This window comes from Aulonocara sp. 'chitande type north' Nkhata Bay, linkage group LG20, assembly GCF_057382095.1.
Source record: "Aulonocara sp. 'chitande type north' Nkhata Bay isolate Kocher_YH1m ecotype deep benthic linkage group LG20, A_spYH_male_GT1.1, whole genome shotgun sequence".
In the NCBI taxonomy this organism is placed as follows: domain Eukaryota; kingdom Metazoa; phylum Chordata; class Actinopteri; order Cichliformes; family Cichlidae; genus Aulonocara; species Aulonocara sp. 'chitande type north' Nkhata Bay.
Window position 1 is genome coordinate 7,961,804 of NC_141363.1, and position 22,664 is coordinate 7,984,467.

Below are 22,664 nucleotides of genomic sequence, written 5' to 3' on the forward strand. Positions count from 1 at the left end.
CAGTGTGTGCGTAGTAGTGAATAAAAGCAGATCAAAAGTACTCAAATACAACCACTTGTACACATCAAAAGAAAAATTCAGTTCACATCAATTTTATTTGTGCCAATTTTAAAACTTTAGGGTAACATCCCTACAATAACGCAGAGATTGTAGGGATGTTAACTTGCAATATTATATAATATTGCAAGTTAACATCCCTACAATAATGCAGAGAAAACCCAACAATCCGAAGATCCCCTATGAGCAAGCACTTGGCGACAGTGGGAAGGAAAAACTCCCTTTTAATAGGAAGAAACCTTCAGTAGAACCAGGCTCAGTGAGGGGCGGCCATCTACCTCGACCGGTTGGGGGTGATGAAGCGACATAGATGAAATGCATGTCACTTCCTCACACATGCAGAGATGTCCTTATTGTCTTACATTTATGATGTTATAGCAAATACAGCCTCTCCTGGGTTACGGATGTAATATACCCTCAGGATGGGCGGGTATTAAATTTTTTTCTGATATTGTCTCTTTGTGATTTATTTTGACTTTGGAAACAAAGAAATAGATATTTTTTAACCAGCTTAAAAGCTGATTATTTCTTTGGGGTCAGTGTGAGAACTGGTAGGAGGATTTTTTAGATGTGGTTGGGTTTGGCTGAAGGCCGGCGCTTGAGTAGTTTTGCACCAGGATTGTATACTCTACGTAGAGTTGACTGGGAAATAAGTTCAGGTGAATGGGGATGAAACATTTCTTCTTCTGCCTTGGGAGTAACAGTGGACTTGAGGTTGAGTGAGCTCCTAGACTCAGACTGCTTCTTTGAGTTGTCTACAGTTTTAGACCGGGCCCTAGTGGAAATAGGAGGTAGCAGGCCATGCACTGCTTTTAGCTTACTGTCATATGTGGTAAGCTTGTTACCCTTTTTACCCTTAAGGTCTCTAATTTCTTTCTGTTGTTCTTTCAGCTCATTGTCGCCTTTGGATGGAAAGTATTCCACATTACTCAGGTCAAATCTCACCTTTTTCCGGGCTATTTGTTCATCCCCATCCTTTCTTTGCTGCTCTGGGGAGGCTTTTTTCTCGACTTGCACAGTGCGGCCGAGCGTGTCATAAAGTCCCTTCAGCTGTTGCAGCAGATCGTCATTTTCTTTTTTCTGTACTGCATTCTTTTGTCGTTGAATGCCAATGTCAGTTTCCAGTTCTTCTATTACTTGCTCAAGCTTAAATACTGTGTGTTTGGACTTTGTCAGAGCTTTCTCAACCTCTTCTTTGTCCTCCACAGTTTGCGTCAACTTTGACTTCACTGTGAAGAGGTTGTCATTTGCAGAGCTAAGCTGTTTCTTGTGTTCTTTCTTTTGTTCTGCCTGCTGCAGTTTGATAATGTCCAGCTCAGTCTTTACAGCATTATAGCTGGTCTTAGCATTGGCAAGGTCTACGTTTGTCTCTTGGAGTTCTTGAGCCTTTTCTTTGATTTTATTCTGAAGTGTCTTTATAGTGTCTCTAGCTGTATAGAGTTCGTTCTCAATGCAGAACTTTGTCTCAGAAAGGAGCACTTTATCAGACCTAAGATTTTCACGTCTCTTTATCTCCAGTTCCAGATCGTTTTCTGCTTTGCTAAGAGCAGTTTTCAGACGGGCTATGTTATTTTCTTGGGATGAAATTTTCTTCCCAGACTCCTGCGTCTCATTTTCAAATATAATTATTTGCTTAGTTTTAACCTCAAGGCAGTTTTCCAGACGGTCGATAGTAAAACGTTGCCTTGCCAGCTCCTTTATCTGACTTTCAGATTCCAGGACTTTAGCTTTTAACTCTTTCCTCAACGTTATGTTGTTACATTCCTTCTCCCTAAGACGTACTTTCAGTTCATCATTTTTCTTTGTCAGTTGGTTTTTCTCGTCTATTGCCCAGCGCTTTCCCGCTTTATACTCCTCATTTTGTCTTTGACACTTTTTAAGTTCAGCCTGTAGTTTCTCTTTTTCTTCTTCCACACTTTTAACTTTCTGTTGACGGCAGTACACCTCCCCAGGTAGTGTAAGAAGCTCGTCTATCCTTCTTTCAAGGAAGTCATTACGATGAATGTACTTCTCATTGTTCTGAATCTCAGTCTGAAGCTGCTCATTTTGTTTCTGCAGTTCTTTAAGTGTTTCATTTTTTTCCTCAGTCGTCTTGCTTAGCTTCATCTTGAGTTCTTGTTTTTCCTGCTCATTTTTGATTTTAAGGACAACCAGAGATTCCACCTCCTTTTCTTTCTTGTCCCGCATCGTTTTTTCAGTGGCACACTTATTTTCAAGGTGTTTGATTGCCTTATGAAGAGCCCGAATTTTTGCCTCATATTTGTTTGTGAGATCTACATTCTGTGACTCTGCGGACCTTAGCTGGGATTTGGTTTCCAGCAAAACATTTTCCATTTTTTCCATCTTTTCATCTTTGGATTCCTCTGTCATCTTCGCAACCAGTTCCTGTTCTTCTTTCAAAGATGCCTCAAGACTTGAAATCTTACAATTCTTTTCATCGATTTCCTCAAGCTGACGTTTTTCAGCTTGTTTGTAATTTTCTATCTCATATCTGAGCACCTGCATTTCTTTGGACTCCTCTTTCATCTTCGCAACCAGTTCCTGCTCTTCTTTCAAAGATGCCTCAAGACTTGAAATCTTAGAATTCTTTTCATCGATTTCCTCCAACTGAAGCTTTTCAGCTTGTTTGTACTTTTCTATCTCATATCTGAGCACCTGCATTTCTTTGGACTCCTCTTTCATCTTTGCAACCAGTCCCTGCTCTTCTTTCAAAGATGCCTCAAGACTTGAAATCCTACAATTCTTTTCTTGGATTTCCTCAAGCTGAAGTTTTTCAGCTTGTTTGTAATTTTCTATCTCATTTCTGAGCATCTGCATATCAAAGTAGCTTAGGGAGCTCATTTTGAAATGAATGTATTTAGTTTAGTTTATACGACGTGTTATTCTGTGTTTGAAAAATGATCTACTCAATGAGACAAAGTGTTCGCAAGTGGAAACTGTTAGTTCAGAACTATAGCGATCTATGGGTTCAAGGTATGTACTCGAGGGATATTTATAGGCTCTGACTCCGCCCCCAGAACTGTCTTCAAAGGAGTTCAAGTGACGTTATCGCCGAACGTCGTGACATTCAAAGGACAGTCTATTATGATGTCATTTTGTACCAGAATGGGTTCAATTTGATATTGTGTCTTTGCAAGTTTGTTCAACTTGCATTGCGATTTCTTTTTTTAGCAGACTTTAGCGATCCTTCTACTTGGGCTGTCTTCAAGTTTAAGGTATCTGTCGTTTCCCACCGTATCCCGCCCCGATCGATCCATTTATGTACGAGCCCATCCGCCCCCGGATCCGTTCATCGGGGCTCATCGCTACTGTTGTAGTCACTTGTCCGGAGCTAACAACAGCTGTTGAGCTGACTATTAAGCTAACATTATGCCCGCTAGTGTTACGTGTCCTACAAGTCACACTTTTTCTGTGATAAACAGTTGAATTAAATTCTTACAGCGTATGAGAGGTTGGCAGCGTCAAAACATTAGCAATAGGTGACAATAACGAGTGCTGGAGGATTTATTTAGTTATTTATTTAGATCCATTTCTTCAGTATAAGAAGCCATACTATCAGAACACCGCAATACAGATACAACTAATAGGCTACTTATTCTGCAGAAAAACTTTCACCATTTGTGCTTAAGAGTATATGAATTTATATGACTACTGCTTATGTTGAAGATTAAGCTCAGTTTTAATATTTCATGTCATTCTATAATGATCATAGCGTATGCAGAGATGACACATATTTGTCCATTTTAATATTCAGCTGAGCATGAATGGAATGTCAGAGTGGTGTCTGACAGTATATATGTATGTTATTATAATGAACACAGTGTATATATGTATGAATGTTTGATTCAAAGATAAGATTAGACATTTAAAATAAATGAATAACAAACAAAAATCTAGCAGGTTGAGCACTGTGTGAAGCAGGAAACATTCAAGCAGATGAAAAATATATTAAATGAAAATACTGAGCTTATCGTTGATCAGCTTGGATTGTGTAGATCACAAATCTTTTGGTCTGAATCTTTTTTTATTTAAGTTTTTATAATATCCATCGTGACTCTCTTTTTCATCAGTGGAACTCTGTCCCAGTCTGCTCCACCACCGGGAGATTCTCCGCTGTCCACGATGTCTTCACTGTGGATGCCATGTTTGTGTCTTATCTATCGTAGGTCCTGCAGGGAAATGGTGTGACTATGTCTCTCATCATACCGTCCCTCATTGGACTTGATAAAACCTTGGAGAATTGTGTCACCAACTACACCCACTTCTGCAAGGCCCTGCGCACAGGCCTCTACACACACTTCCAGCCAGTGATTCACCAGAAGGACATGATACTAGCTGCTGTGCTGGATCCTAGGATCAAACTGCAGGTACCAAATTAGGCCAGAAGCATAGTGGACTTCTGTAGATTTATATTTAATTGAATATGCATGTTGAGTAGATATAGGAAAAAAATGTGTGTACATTTAAAACAACCATTTTTTTTGCAGCCGTTTTCTGATGACAACCAGGATGAACAGAATGATTTCCTAACACCTCCGTCAAAATCTGAGGCTCGCAGCATTGTTGAGTCCACATTAGAAAACATGGAAGCCTCAACATTTCCTACTGTTGAGGCAGAGAAAGATCAGACAGGCAGTGGGCTGGAGCACGATGTGAAAGAAGAAAGCCAGACAGATGGCGTGATGGACACTTGTGCTGGCAGCTCAGACAACAACTGTCCTGAAATCAGTGAAAACGACCTCAAGAGGAAGTCCATCTTCAACTTCCTTCAGCCTCCTGCAAAGACTCTAAAGATGTCAGAGTTCGACGTGTACCTGTCTGAACCGCTGTGGGAAAGCAGTACTGGAAATGTGCTTCTCGATTCCCGAAGCTCCAAGGCCTCGCCAAGAAGCTGCTGGCGGTGCCCGCCACATCTGGAGGTTTTGACCGTTTCAGTCCGATGGCTGCGTGCATTGTGAAAGCAAAAAGGAACCGCTTGCCACCTCACCCCACAGAGAGACTGCTACTATACAAAAACTCTGTAAAAGTGAAGACTGTTAAAAAGCCCAGTCGGGCTGCTAAACACTGATGGATAACAGCTGAGTGTGGCAGAGCTTGCACAGCATTAAACAGAAACTCTGCCTCTACTTTTAAAAACTGTGCCATACGCTAAGAAGGAGGGTGAACTGCTAATACCTCTTATATTGTAGCAAATGAATCAGCTGACTCTTTCTTCCTAGAACGCATTTGCTGGTCTGCATTAAAAAAACAAAACAACAAGTCCTGTGTTACAGCTGGTTTCATCAGTTTGTTAAAAGGACGCATTCTGGTCAATGATCCTCACAGCTTCATCCTCACAGAGCCCATTTAATAATGGGCTCTGCAGAGGAGCTAAAGAAGAGTCCAGCATGTTGCTCTGACTGTGTAACTCCTAAAGGTACAGTAACGGCAACATTGCCTAGTGACTGATCAGGCCAGTAACATTTCTGTTTCTCATATAAACCATCTCAGTGACTTCAGCAGAGATATTTTGTTAGTCAGGGTAAATACAAGGATTAGCTAGGATTAGCTCAATGTCTGACTGCGAGTGACTGAGAATGTGTTTACTTTAAAAAATGAAATATGTATTTGGCCACAGTAACTAAAGGTTCGCTAACTAAAAACTAACTAAAATGTAGCTTTAAAAATAGCTGAGAACAGCCTATTTTAATAACCTCACTCCACTTCCTGCCACTGTACAAAAATGAAGCCAAAATTCCCTTTTCATGGGGACTGCCATCACTTTGTATTTTTGAAGCCAGTGTGTGCGTAGTAGTGAATAAAAGCAGATCAAAAGTACTCAAATACAACCACTTGTACACATCAAAAGAAAAATTCAGTTCACATCAATTTTATTTGTGCCAATTTTAAAACTTTAGGGTAACATCCCTACAATAACGCAGAGATTGTAGGGATGTTAACTTGCAATATTATATAATATTGCAAGTTAACATCCCTACAATAATGCAGAGAAAACCCAACAATCCGAAGATCCCCTATGAGCAAGCACTTGGCGACAGTGGGAAGGAAAAACTCCCTTTTAATAGGAAGAAACCTTCAGTAGAACCAGGCTCGGTGAGGGGCGGCCATCTACCTCGACCGGTTGGGGGTGATGAAGCGACATAGATGAAATGCATGTCACTTCCTCACACATGCAGAGATGTCCTTATTGTCTTACATTTATGATGTTATAGCAAATACAGCCTCTCCTGGGTTACGGATGTAATATACCCTCAGGATGGGCGGGTATTAAATTTTTTTCTGATATTGTCTCTTTGTGATTTATTTTGACTTTGGAAACAAAGAAATAGATATTTTTTAACCAGCTTAAAAGCTGATTATTTCTTTGGGGTCAGTGTGAGAACTGGTAGGAGGATTTTTTAGATGTGGTTGGGTTTGGCTGAAGGCCGGCGCTTGAGTAGTTTTGCACCAGGATTGTATACTCTACGTAGAGTTGACTGGGAAATAAGTTCAGGTGAATGGGGATGAAACATTTCTTCTTCTGCCTTGGGAGTAACAGTGGACTTGAGGTTGAGTGAGCTCCTAGACTCAGACTGCTTCTTTGAGTTGTCTACAGTTTTAGACCGGGCCCTAGTGGAAATAGGAGGTAGCAGGCCATGCACTGCTTTTAGCTTACTGTCATATGTGGTAAGCTTGTTACCCTTTTTACCCTTAAGGTCTCTAATTTCTTTCTGTTGTTCTTTCAGCTCATTGTCGCCTTTGGATGGAAAGTATTCCGCATTACTCAGGTCAAATCTCACCTTTTTCCGGGCTATTTGTTCATCCCCATCCTTTCTTTGCTGCTCTGGGGAGGCTTTTTTCTCGACTTGCACAGTGCGGCCGAGCGTGTCATAAAGTCCCTTCAGCTGTTGCAGCAGATCGTCATTTTCTTTTTTCTGTACTGCATTCTTTTGTCGTTGAATGCCAATGTCAGTTTCCAGTTCTTCTATTACTTGCTCAAGCTTAAATACTGTGTGTTTGGACTTTGTCAGAGCTTTCTCAACCTCTTCTTTGTCCTCCACAGTTTGCGTCAACTTTGACTTCACTGTGAAGAGGTTGTCATTTGCAGAGCTAAGCTGTTTCTCGTGTTCTTTCTTTTGTTCTGCCTGCTGCAGTTTGATAATGTCCAGCTCAGTCTTTACAGCATTATAGCTGGTCTTAGCATTGGCAAGGTCTACGTTTGTCTCTTGGAGTTCTTGAGCCTTTTCTTTGATTTTATTCTGAAGTGTCTTTATAGTGTCTCTAGCTGTATAGAGTTCGTTCTCAATGCAGAACTTTGTCTCAGAAAGGAGCACTTTATCAGACCTAAGATTTTCACGTCTCTTTATCTCCAGTTCCAGATCGTTTTCTGCTTTGCTAAGAGCAGTTTTCAGACGGGCTATGTTATTTTCTTGGGATGAAATTTTCTTCCCAGACTCCTGCGTCTCATTTTCAAATATAATTATTTGCTTAGTTTTAACCTCAAGGCAGTTTTCCAGACGGTCGATAGTAAAACGTTGCCTTGCCAGCTCCTTTATCTGACTTTCAGATTCCAGGACTTTAGCTTTTAACTCTTTCCTCAACGTTATGTTGTTACATTCCTTCTCCCTAAGACGTACTTTCAGTTCATCATTTTTCTTTGTCAGTTGGTTTTTCTCGTCTATTGCCCAGCGCTTTCCCGCTTTATACTCCTCATTTTGTCTTTGACACTTTTTAAGTTCAGCCTGTAGTTTCTCTTTTTCTTCTTCCACACTTTTAACTTTCTGTTGACGGCAGTACACCTCCCCAGGTAGTGTAAGAAGCTCGTCTATCCTTCTTTCAAGGAAGTCATTACGATGAATGTACTTCTCATTGTTCTGAATCTCAGTCTGAAGCTGCTCATTTTGTTTCTGCAGTTCTTTAAGTGTTTCATTTTTTTCCTCAGTCGTCTTGCTTAGCTTCATCTTGAGTTCTTGTTTTTCCTGCTCATTTTTGATTTTAAGGACAACCAGAGATTCCACCTCCTTTTCTTTCTTGTCCCGCATCGTTTTTTCAGTGGCACACTTATTTTCAAGGTGTTTGATTGCCTTATGAAGAGCCCGAATTTTTGCCTCATATTTGTTTGTGAGATCTACATTCTGTGACTCTGCGGACCTTAGCTGGGATTTGGTTTCCAGCAAAACATTTTCCATTTTTTCCATCTTTTCATCTTTGGATTCCTCTGTCATCTTCACAACCAGTTCCTGTTCTTCTTTCAAAGATGCCTCAAGACTTGAAATCTTACAATTCTTTTCATCGATTTCCTCAAGCTGAAGTTTTTCAGCTTGTTTGTAATTTTCTATCTCATATCTGAGCACCTGCATTTCTTTGGACTCCTCTTTCATCTTCGCAACCAGTTCCTGCTCTTCTTTCAAAGATGCCTCAAGACTTGAAATCTTACAATTCTTTTCATCGATTTCCTCCAACTGAAGCTTTTCAGCTTGTTTGTACTTTTCTATCTCATTTCTGAGCACCTGCATTTCTTTGGACTCCTCTTTCATCTTTGCAACCAGTCCCTGCTCTTCTTTCAAAGATGCCTCAAGACTTGAAATCCTACAATTCTTTTCTTGGATTTCCTCAAGCTGAAGTTTTTCAGCTTGTTTGTAATTTTCTATCTCATTTCTGAGCATCTGCATATCAAAGTAGCTTAGGGAGCTCATTTTGAAATGAATGTATTTAGTTTAGTTTATACGACGTGTTATTCTGTGTTTGAAAAATGATCTACTCAATGAGACAAAGTGTTCGCAAGTGGAAACTGTTAGTTCAGAACTATAGCGATCTATGGGTTCAAGGTATGTACTCGAGGGATATTTATAGGCTCTGACTCCGCCCCCAGAACTGTCTTCAAAGGAGTTCAAGTGACGTTATCGCCGAACGTCGTGACATTCAAAGGACAGTCTATTATGATGTCATTTTGTACCAGAATGGGTTAAATTTGATATTGTGTCTTTGCAAGTTTGTTCAACTTGCATTGCGATTTCTTTTTTTAGCAGACTTTAGCGATCCTTCTACTTGGGCTGTCTTCAAGTTTAAGGTATCTGTCGTTTCCCACCGTATCCCGCCCCGATCGATCCATTTATGTACGAGCCCATCCGCCCCCGGATCCGTTCATCGGGGCTCATCGCTACTGTTGTAGTCACTTGTCCGGAGCTAACAACAGCTGTTGAGCTGACTATTAAGCTAACATTATGCCCGCTAGTGTTACGTGTCCTACAAGTCACACTTTTTCTGTGATAAACAGTTGAATTAAATTCTTACAGCGTATGAGAGGTTGGCAGCGTCAAAACATTAGCAATAGGTGACAATAACGAGTGCTGGAGGATTTATTTAGTTATTTATTTAGATCCATTTCTTCAGTATAAGAAGCCATACTATCAGAACACCGCAATACAGATACAACTAATAGGCTACTTATTCTGCAGAAAAACTTTCACCATTTGTGCTTAAGAGTATATGAATTTATATGACTACTGCTTATGTTGAAGATTAAGCTCAGTTTTAATATTTCATGTCATTCTATAATGATCATAGCGTATGCAGAGATGACACATATTTGTCCATTTTAATATTCAGCTGAGCATGAATGGAATGTCAGAGTGGTGTCTGACAGTATATATGTATGTTATTATAATGAACACAGTGTATATATGTATGAATGTTTGATTCAAAGATAAGATTAGACATTTAAAATAAATGAATAACAAACAAAAATCTAGCAGGTTGAGCACTGTGTGAAGCAGGAAACATTCAAGCAGATGAAAAATATATTAAATGAAAATACTGAGCTTATCGTTGATCAGCTTGGATTGTGTAGATCACAAATCTTTTGGTCTGAATCTTTTTTTATTTAATTTTTATAATATCCATCGTGACTCTCTTTTTCATCAGTGGAACTCTGTCCCAGTCTGCTCCACCACCGGAAGATTCTCCGCTGTCCACGATGTCTTCACTGTGGATGCCAGTGAACACAAGAAAACTAGCAAATATCATTCAACATTGATAGTGCCCACACAGCTGTGCAAGTTATTCATGTCATGAGCAATAGTGCACCCCTGTAAAATTTACAATTGCTTTGCTTTTGAAGTGTGCTTTGATAAACCCAGATTGTCCTCCTCTCCTTTTTAGACTAGGTCTCACACCATCTGTGAGTTCAGGCTCAGGTAAGTTGGGACACTTTAGTTATCAATCTTGAGGAAAAGGCTGCATCACATTGATCTAAATTTTTTAAAGTAAAGAACAAGTTATTAGCAGAAAGAGCAACATGCTCAGCATTTTTTTTTTACAGTCTTTTAATCACATGGAGCCAGTTGACCAAATCACTATCATTAAAAATGTGGTATTATTCAATAAAGATAGTGGAAAATCACACCTCCACTCCATACCCCCAGACAAAAAGCAAACTGGTTATTGTGCAGTTTACTGTGCAGACTCAGTACAGAGCATCATCATGTATCCCAAATCCAGAATAGATTTATAGTCTGTGACATCATTGAAGTTGCAACTATCCTGTTTATGCCATGTTTAGAATGAACTGAATCCTGTCAATCGCTACTATTCATATCAATAAATATGTTCTTCAGAACATGCATTGATATTTGCTGTTGGAAAGCACACACAGCCTCCATAAAATCCATGTCAACTTATTTAGTAAAAATATAACTGCATTATCAAAATAGTTTCCACGTTTGCGATGTTTCAGTTCAAAAGTGTTTTAAATCTGCATCAGTGATTTATGTCATTAAATTACCTCGTGATCTTCTTTCTACCGCAGCAACTTAATGTAGCCAGATGGGCTACTCGCCTTCCGTTTTTTTCTTCTCTCATTCTCTCTCGCTCGCTCTACCACCCTCGCTCTCTTTCCGCTGCACTCGCTCCTTGTATCAGGTGATTGGGTTAATTGGGAACCCACCCACATCAGCAAGAGCCGATTATATGACAGCTACAGCGCAGCAGTCTGTTTAATTCTGCCATTGCGGAGAGAGGTGTTCGTGTTATCTCCACCAATGAGAGTATAGTGCCTCCGGTCCTGGGGGTTTCACTGCTGTACTCACCCCTCCATGACAAATTGCCCAACCTAAATTGGAAGAGTGAACTGCCTTCTCAGCTGCTGTTGTGAACTCCTCCTTGGTGGAGTCTGCTGTCTTGTCTTGTCTTGTTTTTATTAAGTAGGCTTACCTTGTTTTGGGTTCGCCTGGTGTTCTATTTTACCCTGGACTGTTGCTCGTACCCACGCTTCTGTGATCGGGCTGAAGTGATTCTCTGCCCGAGTGTCGTGCTGGGACTCTAAATCGCCTGGGTGGCCGGTCTCAGCCGGTGGGGAGCCAGACCGGCCTACGCCTGAGAATAATTATTACCAGCACGAGTGGTAGTTTGACCCGTGGGGAATAAGCCTTGTGTGTGTGTGTGTGTGTGTGTGTGTGTGTGTGTGTGTGTGTGTGTGTGTGTGTGTGTGTGTGTGTGAGAGAGTGAGTGAGTGAGTGTGAGATTTCTTTTATTAAAGTGTGTTTTAGTCTTTTTATGATTTGTAGCGAGCCTGACGCTCAGTGTCCTCTTATTCTTTTAACATATTTTTCTGTGTTTAATTCAGTGAAGGAGGACGAGCCAGTGGCCCTGGGACCTCAGGTGGTGGGTCGTTTTCACACTTTCTTTTGTACAGCACTGGGTGGTCTGCAGTGATTCTTTTTGTGTGATTTCCTTTTGGTTCCACGGCTGCTGGTAAGTCCCAGTTCCACGATGGTTTTATTTTTACTGTAGGACACTGTCAATAATGATGCTACATCTTGACCTTTAATATTTTATTTATAAAATATTATTTATAATATTTTATTCATTTCTATAAATAAAACTGTTTTAATATTGGAAGCCAACCTGCCTCAGTGTGCATCCTTGAATCTATGCGGTCTTCTTTTATTCCTTTTATCTATTTTTCTTAAATATATTTCCTGGGGGTGCAATTCCCCTGGGTGGCGTTGTCAATTTATTTTGTTCATAACCCCGCCGACCACTTGGTCACATTAAGTCTTGCGATTCATGACAAGCCACGCTGTTAAAGCATCTCAAGGAGAGAACATTTGAGGACAACTTGTTTGCATTGGAGCCAGGCACCAGAGGGCGATAGAGACGTTTTCTACTGTCTTTGATCCGGCACCAGTTACTACTACTTACGTCAAAAGAAAAACAGTGCGTCAACGAGTACTTCCGGTGTCGTGACCCCTCCTCTCACGTGTGCACGGAGGAAAAGTATAGAAGAAGCTGCTTTTACAGAGCTCAAATAAACTCGCTCGTTGTTTCCTGCTCAGAACTAAAGAAAGAAAAGGAGTGTTTGAGCGCAGTAGGGGAAAAAAACCCTCTTTCGCCATGGCTCTGTACCTGAAAGCAGCAGAGATCACGGAGAAGGTCGAGGGTAAACAGGGGGCTTTGAAAACTCTGGTTTACGACAGTCAATTCAAGAACATCAAACAGCTGTTCGCTCTGGTTTGTGAGACCCAGAAGTTTTCCTCCGTCCTGCAGGAGATCATCGAGTCCACCAAGCTACTCAGGCATACCAAGCTAAAGATGCCCCTAGCTAAGGTGCTCGTGTACGACCTGTTGATAGGCCAGGGGCTGAAGTGTGGCGGATCCTGGAAGGCCATGATGATGAAGCATCGCTCCAGACTGCAGGCGGAGTTGGCTCGCATGAAGGTGAAGCAGAAGGTAAGCAGGAATGAAGACCTGCTTCCTTGCAGTGTCAAGCACCCCGCTGGAGACCAGTTGCCCAGATATGTACGTGTGAACACTCTGAAGACCACTGTGGAGGATGTTGTGGACTACCTGAAGAGGGATGGCTTCTCCTACCTGGGGAAGGCTTCCAGGCTGGAAGACTTATCCCTGAAAGACAGATACTTTTTGAGTGACCTGCACCTGCCAGAGCTGCTGGTCTTCTCTCCTAAAACTGACTTCCATGACCACTTCCTGTACAAAGCAGGCCACATAGTTCTGCAGGACAAAGCCAGCTGCCTCCCCGCTCATCTCCTTAGTCCTCCACCTGGTAGCCACATCATTGATGCCTGTGCCGCACCTGGCAACAAAACCAGCCAGCTGGCAGCCATCATGAAGAACAAGGGCAGGCTGTTTGCTTTTGATTTGGATGGAAAGCGCTTGGCCACCATGTCAACGCTCCTGCTCCGTGCAGGGGTCACCTGTCAGCAGCTGGCCAACCAGGACTTCCTGAAGGTGGACCCCGACAACCCGCAGTATAAGGATGTTGAGTACATCCTGCTCGATCCCTCCTGCAGTGGTTCAGGTAGAGTGACCAGTTATCCCTGTGTTTGTATGACTGCAGTAGGGTTCTTTATAACATCTGTGCATATGTATCTTCAATTTATGACACTTTAGTTTACTTTGAATGCAAAATGTATCATATTTATTTCATTTTTAAACATTGAATTTGTTGTTTATGTAACAAACCTTAGTCACAGATGTGGGTGTCCAGAGTAGAAACTGGAATAGAAACCCGTTTAGGCATCACCGATCCATCCTTCCTCTCTCAAGTTCAAGCAAATACTGCAAAACTTTGCTGCGTTTCACAAGTATAAGCAAGAATCAGAGTCCCAGTGTGCAAATAAAGAAACAAACAGCTTAATTATAGTAAAAAAAACAACAACAACCAAAAAAGCATTGTAACCTGTGTGTGACGGGGTTCAGGTATGGTGTGCCTCCAGGACAACACCTCTGCTGACCAGGAGAAGGAGCAGGCTCGTCTGGCCTCTTTGGCCTCCTTCCAGCTGCGCTGCCTTAACCACGCTCTCAGGTTTCCCAGCCTGAAGCGCCTGGTCTACTCCACCTGCTCCATCCACAAACAGGAGAATGAGGAAGTGGTAGCTGCCTGTCTGCAGCAGAACCCCGGCTTCAGGTAGCAACAGTCTGAAGACATTCAGACTGTTTATTTATCATTTTAAAGCATTCTATTCTCATTTAGCTCTCTAGACGATGAAACCTGGAGTTTTTTTTATTTTTCTGTGATCTCTCCACCTTGACACACATGCATGTTATAGTAGCAGTACTGCATTGTAGTGTTGTCAATAAAATTGGACATTACAGGTGTGTGAGACCATTTTCAGGACTATGCAATGACACTGACGGCACAAGATTTAAGATTTTCATTAAATGAGGACTGTGACAAAGTGCAGTTAGCGACAGTGAAATAATTTCAAATATCCATAATACATATGTAATGGGGGGTGTTACGGTTTTGTTTGTAAGTGTAGAGATGCAGGCTGAGGTAGCTTTTACTAACTCAAATCATGTTTAAAAAAAATGCAACAAACGTTCAGGTGTTCAGTGTTGGGGTTTTGCTCCCTGAGGTATGTTATTTATGCCAAACTGGTTGTTAGAAGTGTTATTCAAATCCTTTCGTGTCTCCCCGTCCAGACTGGTTCCTCTGTTGGCAGAGTGGCCTGAGCGAGGCCTGGAGCCCCTCCCACAGTGTCTGCGTGCCAGCACTGCCAAGACCCTCACGCACGGCTTCTTCGTGGCCCTGCTGGAGAAACGCAGCGAGCCTGGAAATACAAAGCAGGAACTGGCTGTTCAGATAAGGTGAATACTTGAGTGTCATGTAAACTTACAAAAATAACCTTAACACCAGCTGTTACATTGAGTTATGGCCATGCAGGTCTGCGCACACATCTGTATGGTTAGCTAACAGTGTGTTTAGCTAAATAGTTTTTAGTTGTGTCTGTTATATTTGACTTTCTGTATTTGTTCCCTGTCTGCTCATAAAAACATTGAATTTGTCAGTAATTTTTTTTCTTTTAGTTTAATTCTGTAACACTGTCTAGATCTGTTCAAATCTTTGTTTTGGGATAAAACATGATTACCTGATCAAAGTGGCTATGCAACTTATTATTTTAATGTTTCTCTCAACAGTAGTACTGCGGAAGTTTCCTGTAGTGTTTTTAGATGAGTAGGTTGACTCTTGCTCTTTACTCCGTCACAGCGGCCCAGAGGTGAAACCAAGCAATCTGCCTTCCTCTGAGAAGAGACCTGCAGCTTCAGAAGAAGACTGTGAAGCTTCAGAGACAGAGGACAGACCAACACCTGTAGGAGGACAGACTGGCAGCAAACCCAACAATAAGAAGAGGAGGAAGAGGAAGAAAAAAAAGAAGGGGGCAGAAACTGCAGAGTGAAATTTAAAATTGGACTGCTGCACAGTTCGTCTGGATGAACAGTGCTGTTGATTTCTAACTGAGATGTAACTGAAAAGTAAAGATACTTTTTATTTTTACTGCGTCTCATCTGTGTGTTATTGGTGTTGCTTGTTTTCGAGATATGTTTTCAGGTATTTTAGTCCCCTCCTGAATTATCCAGCAGGGGGCAGCAATCAGCAGCCAGCCTGCCTGTAGAGTGATTTTTATTTCCGGTAAAACAGCGTCAGCTATTGGTGGAAACAGTGGTGTGTTTTGTAACTGTTACCAAACTCTTTTGTAACTGATAAATGTTTCAATTTGACGGCGATAAGCGGTGACCTGCAGTGCTGCGTGCCGGCTTTGAGTCCAGCAGGTCTTTTGGCTTACACGGAGTAAGTCACTTGAACACGAATGTATTAGTACCGGTTAATGCACGACACCGCTCCCAGCAAGGACACTTATTAAAGTTTTCCTCTTTCTTTTATTTACAACTGGGGAAAAAGTAAGACAGCAGGCCGCCTCCAGCAGCTTCTCCCTCGGCCCTGACAGCAGAATGTCCTCGTTACCCAAAGTGACACTGTCCGGAGGTTTGGAGATCTGCCGGGTCCTGAACGGGATGTGGCAGGTGTCCGGGGCGCACGGAGCGGTGGATAAAGTCAGGGCAGGTGAACAGTAAACCCCGGGTAGCTATAACTTAAAAAAAATAGCTAGGTGTCTTGATTTTTATTTTATTTTCGTATGCTTCATTCATTCAGTGAATTTATTAGGTACAGTTACAGTGCAGTTTAATACAATAATCCTACAATAAATGAAGCCCTCATGTAGAGTTGTACTGTTGGTCTATTTTAATTGTTCTGGGATAAATAAACAATAATAGCTAAAACGTATCTGGGCAAACTAAGGATGATAATTAAAGCTGGACTGATACACTAGAAATGATTCACACTACTCTAAGCTCCACCACGCGTCGCCTTATCTGTGCTACTTTCCTCCTTTTCTCTGCTTTCCTCTTTCCTTTCATGTCTGTAGTTGAGGCCATGCAGGAGTATGTAGATGCTGGTTTCACCACATTCGACATGGCAGACATTTACGGGCCTGCAGAGGAAATCTTTGGACAGTTTAACAGCCAGGTAAGTGTGTATATACTGAATTCAGTATTACTTACACATCGCCAAATCACCACAGCAGTTACTTCAAACCACTTTATATTGTAAGGTAAAGGCTCTAAAATATTAGAAAGAAACCCCAAGAATACAATGACCCCGTATGAGGGACCACTTGGTGAGAGTGTGAAGGAAATCTCCCTTTGAACTGGAAGAAACTGCAGACAGAACCAGACTTTTTTGGGGTGAGGGGAAGACCATACAGTATAATAAACACCCTACAATATCAGAAAGAAACCCCAGCAATTACACAATCCCTTATGAGCAACCGCTTGACAACAATGAGAAGAAAAAAGCCATTTTAATTTGAAGAAACCTCAGTTTTGCCAACCATTTGCCAGCTTTATTCAATGTGCTGGAAGATATCAATACAGGTAAATTAAACTTGAGTGAGGAGGGATGGGGGACTCTTACTACTGTGATGTTTAAAATCTGATGTCTACACGGTTGCAGTTGGAGTGATGTACCGCAGCGTGTTTGTATGTGTGATATTAACAAGGAAAAGATGAACTACAGAGAGCAGAAAGGGTAGAGCAGGGTTCCTGATTTAGAGACAGAAACCTGTGTAATTTTCTGTCATATGCTGAGAATGACTTATTTGACAGTAAATAACGACCTTGCCTTGGGAGATCTTGACAGGACCTTGCCAAGTATTTTGTAGGAAAACACAATTACATCAGAATTTAAAGACAAGAGATAAAATAAACCTGTATTAGTCCCGCACGTGGGAAAAGTTTTGTGTCACAGCAGAAAGTGGTGATATTTTTTTAGCATTGGTTATTCACAGAGGTGCAGATACTTGCTGTGCACTTTAAGACACTCCCACACTCACCAGTGCCAGTGTGTGCACTTAGGTCAGTTGATGCAATATCAGCTGATGTGTTGTGGCAGTCTGATGGTATCAGCCTTTGTCAGCCGTTCACCTGGAATAATGTGCAGATGATCGGAAACCCCATATAAAGAAAACCCATCCACATATACTATTTAACTCTTCCACCCTTAATTCAGAATTAGTGTGTTCAGTCTAGCTGTTAAATGTAACCCCGCTCAGTCACTGGTGTTTTTTCAACTTTTATCTTTGTTTGATCTTTAGCTGAAGTCCAAATCCTCTGGGAGTCTCAGCCCAGCTCTGCAGGGTTTGACTAAATATGTACCAAGACCTGGACTGATGGAGCGCAAGGTGAGCCACTCAGCAATGCTCAGTCTGCTGTGCTTTTAACAGTGAGACCGGTTTTATCCACTAGAGAGCAGTGCATGTCTTTATTAAGAATCAAATCATAACCTCGCCAGTATTTCTTTTCTGTCTTTATCTCTACGAATGGCTTGAAATAGATACTGTTAGGTTTGATTCTAGTATCAGTCCATAAAATCCAGCACTCAGCTTTGACATTTTTTGATGTTTCTGGGAGAAGAAATCAGCTGAACTCTCTCTGTTCTTGCAGGTGGTGGAGAAGGCGTTGCAGCGGTCCATGACTCGAATGCAGGTGGACACCCTGGACTGTGTTCAGTTTCACTGGTGGGACTATGGGGACAAGAGATATCTGGAGGCACTGGGTCACCTCTCTGACCTGCAGCAGGAAGGAGTCATACGTATGTGCGCTGTACTACTAAATGCACAATTTATAAATGAACGGACAACATATAATTATAATATAAACTCATAAGATTTTAAGAGTGACAAAAATGAATGACAAAAAATTGCTTTGCACTCTGGGAGAAACTGAGGAGAACAACATAAATGTATATAAACACAAGAATTAGACTCTTTTGGTGGCTAATCATGGTTTAATATCAGCGTGCACTTTGATATAGATAGAAAAACACATACACACAGATTTGGTTTTGACTCTTAACAACAAATCTTGACTAATGTGTGTTGTTATTGCATTGCATGAAATCTTGACTACAGTACCAGAGGTGTGCTGGTTCCCAGACACACAAGTTAAGAATCTGACTATTTTTTCCTCAGGTGAGCTCGCCCTCACTAACTTTGACACACAGAGGTTGGAAGAGATCACCAGCAAAGGCATCCGCATTTCCAGCAACCAGGTAACACATCCCTCTACGTGTGAGAACACTGCTCCATCGCATTTAGGATAGTCTTCCTCTTCTCTTTGTGTTTAATGTGGCCGTCTGTGCAGGTTCAGTACTCGGTGATTGACCAGCGACCAGCAGCCAGGATGGAGCAGTTCTGTGTCGCCAACAACATTAAGCTCCTCACTTACGGCACGCTCGGTGAGATATAACTCCTTTATTTGCATGCAGTCATCTTACATTAGCAATATTCGACTTCAGTCTCTCTTCAGTAGACGTTACTTCATCTCTAGTCGTGCGAGTTGTGCATTAATATTGTTGTGTGGGACTGTAAAATGGTGGGTTTCTGAGATGGAGTCAGATGACATGACGACACATCCTCTTTCTCTCTCCCTTGCTTTCATTTTTTCCCCTCCCACCTTCTATTTTCTTCTAACTTTCCCTCCCCTCTGCATCCCATCCTCCTCCTAACCACTATGGTCTCCATGTACGCCTCTTTTCCTCCATCACTTCTCCCCTCCCTTCATGTTTTCCCTACTGTTTCTTACTTATCTCCATCCTTCCGCCCCATCTGTCCTCCCTCTTCTCCCCTCTCTCCACCCTGACACTTTTAACTCCTTCATCCGCCCCCCCTACATTTCACTTGCATCCATTTTTTCTTGGTGCAGCTGGCGGTCTGCTCTCTGAACGCTATCTCAGAAAGGTGGAGCCTATATCTAGGGTGGAGCTCTACACCGCCTCCCTTTCCAAGTACAAGAACATGATCAACACTTGGGGTGGCTGGAGTCTTTTCCAAGATCTCCTCGGCACCTTGGAGACGGTAGCCAAGAGACGTAACTCCTCAATAGCCAGCGTGGCGATGCGTTACGTGCTGGACCGGCCTGCAGTGGGTGGAGTCATTGTGGGTTGCCGGCTAGGCGTCGCAGGGGCGGGGCAGCACATCAGTGACAGCCTGCGAAGCTGCAGCTCTGACCTGCAGCTGACGGCTGAAGATCTCTCCGCCATCGAAGCAGTGACACAACGCTCCAGGGACCTCATGGCGATCATCGGGGACTGTGGGGACGAGTACAGGAACTAAAGAGGGCGGGGGGGACTGACTAACTGGATGTGACAGATCGCTGCAGAGGAGGAGGAAATACGAGGGAATAGAAAGATCTCCCACAGCACATGGAAAAGAAAAAAAAAAGCAATATTTTTTGGTGTTTTTAATGAATTTTTTCTTTGACTTTTAAAACCCTTCACCCCCCAAAAAGCAACCTAAGAACCCCTTTATTTGGAATAATGTGTTTTAAGAAGCTTCTCCTTGAATGCAGTCGCACTGAGATACTCAGTTATACATTCAAGTGTCAAGTGTGTCCTTAAGCCTTAAACATTCAGAGAAATTTCTCTTTTTGTATCTCCTTAAAATAAATGTATTTTTCCATTAGCTTTAGTAAATTAAAATAAAGCTAAAGTTGCATCTTGCAATGAACATAGGACCAAAATATATGAATGTATGTAACATATTCTATTTACTCACAGGGTGTGGTGTTCAGTGATGTGTAAGGATGTAGGGTAACCTGGAGCACTGTTGTACTAAATGAATTTAAGACAAAAGCATGTTATTAATCAACGAGCTCTATCATTTGGACTTTATAATAAAAGATAAATACTTATTGCAAATTTAGCAGTGGAAGACGTAACCAGGTGATGGATAACTCTGTTATTTCTTGTCAACAAAATTCATACAACTCCCGATTTTCATCAGAAATGTATGGGGAATTATGCTTACGTGTATGCACATTTTCTTTTTTCAAAATATTTTGAACGATGCTTTTGTCATGTACCTGGAAAGACTAATGACAGGGAAGACGAATACGGGAGTGCGATAATGTTATTTAATGTTTTCATCTTTTCGGTTGACTTTCTCATTTCTCTTCTTACTAAATGATCTTTTTTTCTTTCGGATGTCTATCATGTTCACGAATGTCAATGTGAAGCAATAAAAAATAAGGTAAAAAAGACAGTGTGCTGCTTTTGTATGAAGGATGATGAAATTCTGTGTTTGTGGTGTTTGAAGAGTTAGGGCATAATTATTGTAAAATCCCTGTGAATAATCTGTGTGTGCGCTGCATGACTGAATTTTATTTTGCATGTATTTCGCATGTGTGTTTTGAAGGTGCTCAAGAAGCAGCAATCTAATGTGACAGGAGGCGACCGCCTGTGGTCAACAGTACGACAGCGTTCCAGAGAGAAACAGCCAGCCTGTGTGCAGCCACAGCACCTACAGTGTGTGGAGAGTGTAAACATACAGCCACATACTGTACTTGCACGCACGCAGTCTGTCAGTGCGTTTCACTTTGCTCCCTCACACACCCCCAGGTGACACACTCTGTCCATCTCAAACACCAGACAGAGTCGTGCGGCGCTATGGGAGGCCAAAGGTGATGAGGTCCTGAAATTCAGTGTAGGATTGAAGTCAGGTACGAGGACGGGGAGGATCTTATTGTCTTATTAACACCAAAGCAAAACTTGCATTCAGTGTTTGTGGGTTCAAGAACTCTTTATCCAAAAATAACACTTATTTATGTACTCGATTAATATTACACTGATCACAGATGTCTTCTTCAGGCATTTTAATTTTGAATCTATAGGTTAGGATACAATAAAGTGTTGGTATAAATAGGCAGTGTGTTGGAAATCACTTAAACTCAGTATTTATTTGAATAATACAGAAAGAATGTATATTATACATTTTTGTGTGTTTTTGAACTTTGAATTTTGAAAATTCAAAGAAAAAACTTTTGAAAACTCATTTTAAATATGATGTAAGCAAGAAGTGTGGACATGGTCATGTTCAGATTTTGAGATGTTGATTTTTATTTTTTTTTTGTGTCCCGTTTGGATCTTTAGCCATCAGAATTGTTGTCTTAAGGCCAAGAAAGATGCCAAGCGGATTTATTTTACCAAGTGGATCATCATGGCCTTGCCATATTGGTCCATTTGATTGACCTTTATTATAATTATGTATTTATTTTATTTTCGGTTGCTACAAACGGGACAGACATGACTGGGGGATAGGACAGGGAGAAAGAATGAAAGAAAGAGAGGGAAAGAAAGAAAACCAGAGGGGAGAAGAGACGGTGAGAAGGGGGGGAAGAAAGAAAGAAAAACAAACAAAACACCTGGATCACCTGTATGGAGGAAAAAAAACAGAAGAGAAAGCAAACAACAAAGAGCAACATAATAAAAAAAGCACTATCACAATAAACTAGCTAGCAGTAGATAACAGTAGATACTAAATATTAAACGATATTGTGCAGCATGCAAGATAGACAGCGCACAATGTGCTTTGAGGCAGCAGCCAAGAAAGGTGTAGTCCGCGTCTGTGAACACCCGTGTGCACACCTGTGTGGATCAGCATGCTTGTATTCCAAAGGTTTCTCCATGTAACGATCTGCTAGGGAGTGTGGGGAGCCATAGCCCCGTCCCCCAGGGTATGAAGCAGGTATGGAGGAGATCCAGGCTCCAGATATCCAGAGGCCCCAGAGTACAAGGACCCGAGGAGGACCACCAAAAGGGGGGGAACCGTGCCACCCTCCTGGGAAAAGCTGAGTAGAGCCCCAAACGAGAGGTCACCCAGCAGCTATGGAGCAGAGGTCAGAGGGGGTTGCAGTGGCGTGCCCGTGGGCTCTGCCAGCAGCAGCAGCCATCATTGAGATGGGTTTTTTTTCAAGAAGGCTAAATTAAATCTTTGTTGTCTGCGTGTCATCCAGTGTTAATGCTCAGCTGCTGCTTAATCTTTCTTACAATCTAAATTTCATAGTTTAATGACTTTATTACAGTTATGGGTAAATCTGAATTAAGTTTATAAAAAACGTACTTCTATATGTTATATAAGCATCTAACAATATCTCATGCAACAAAAAAAAACCCAAATGTTTGACAGCTGCACTCTGATAGTTCCTTTATGCTGTGGGCTGCATTTTTCTGCCATGGTTTAGGTCCACTTAGAGGATAAACTCACCACAAATCAACAACCCCATGATAGGAGTGCTCTCTTCACCCTCATCCATAGGGCAAATGGCTTATCTAATGCTTTAAGAAGCATAAAAACATGCGACACATCCTCACGTCACATTAGATGACGCTGGTGCTCCATCACTCCAGTAGTCTTGTAGAATCAACCCAAAGCTGTTCTGGGGAAACACCACATTTTTCCTTTAATCTGTCATCTTGTACATATATAAGC

The 22,664-nt window shown here is 41.7% G+C and overlaps 4 protein-coding genes across 4 annotated transcripts; 2 read left to right on the forward strand and 2 right to left on the reverse strand.

The window, feature by feature from the left end:
- Positions 1-535: 535 nt before the first annotated feature.
- On the reverse strand, positions 536-2,975 carry LOC147305122 (uncharacterized). The gene has a single exon (XM_086277564.1). The coding sequence runs from the start codon at positions 2,896-2,898 to the stop codon at positions 622-624; it is 2,277 nt and encodes a 758-aa protein (XP_086133690.1). The 5' UTR covers positions 2,899-2,975; the 3' UTR covers positions 536-621.
- A 3,394-nt stretch (positions 2,976-6,369) lies between these two features.
- Positions 6,370-8,809, reverse strand: LOC147305123 (uncharacterized). The gene has a single exon (XM_086277528.1). The coding sequence runs from the start codon at positions 8,730-8,732 to the stop codon at positions 6,456-6,458; it is 2,277 nt and encodes a 758-aa protein (XP_086133654.1). The 5' UTR covers positions 8,733-8,809; the 3' UTR covers positions 6,370-6,455.
- A 2,228-nt stretch (positions 8,810-11,037) lies between these two features.
- Positions 11,038-15,334, forward strand: nsun5 (NOP2/Sun RNA methyltransferase 5). Its single transcript, XM_086277982.1, has 5 exons — positions 11,038-11,437; positions 11,660-13,354; positions 13,756-13,963; positions 14,482-14,646; positions 15,047-15,334. Exons 2-5 carry the CDS (start codon positions 12,430-12,432, stop codon positions 15,234-15,236), a joined length of 1,488 nt encoding a protein of 495 aa, XP_086134108.1. The 5' UTR covers positions 11,038-11,437; positions 11,660-12,429; the 3' UTR covers positions 15,237-15,334.
- Positions 15,335-15,489: 155 nt separating this feature from the next.
- Positions 15,490-20,428, forward strand: LOC147305125 (uncharacterized). The gene is made up of 8 exons (XM_086277983.1): positions 15,490-15,628; positions 15,740-15,901; positions 16,266-16,366; positions 17,493-17,579; positions 17,842-17,989; positions 18,369-18,448; positions 18,541-18,634; positions 19,102-20,428. The coding sequence occupies exons 2-8, from the start codon at positions 15,790-15,792 to the stop codon at positions 19,509-19,511; spliced, it is 1,032 nt and encodes a 343-aa protein (XP_086134109.1). The 5' UTR covers positions 15,490-15,628; positions 15,740-15,789; the 3' UTR covers positions 19,512-20,428.
- Positions 20,429-22,664: the final 2,236 nt, after the last annotated feature.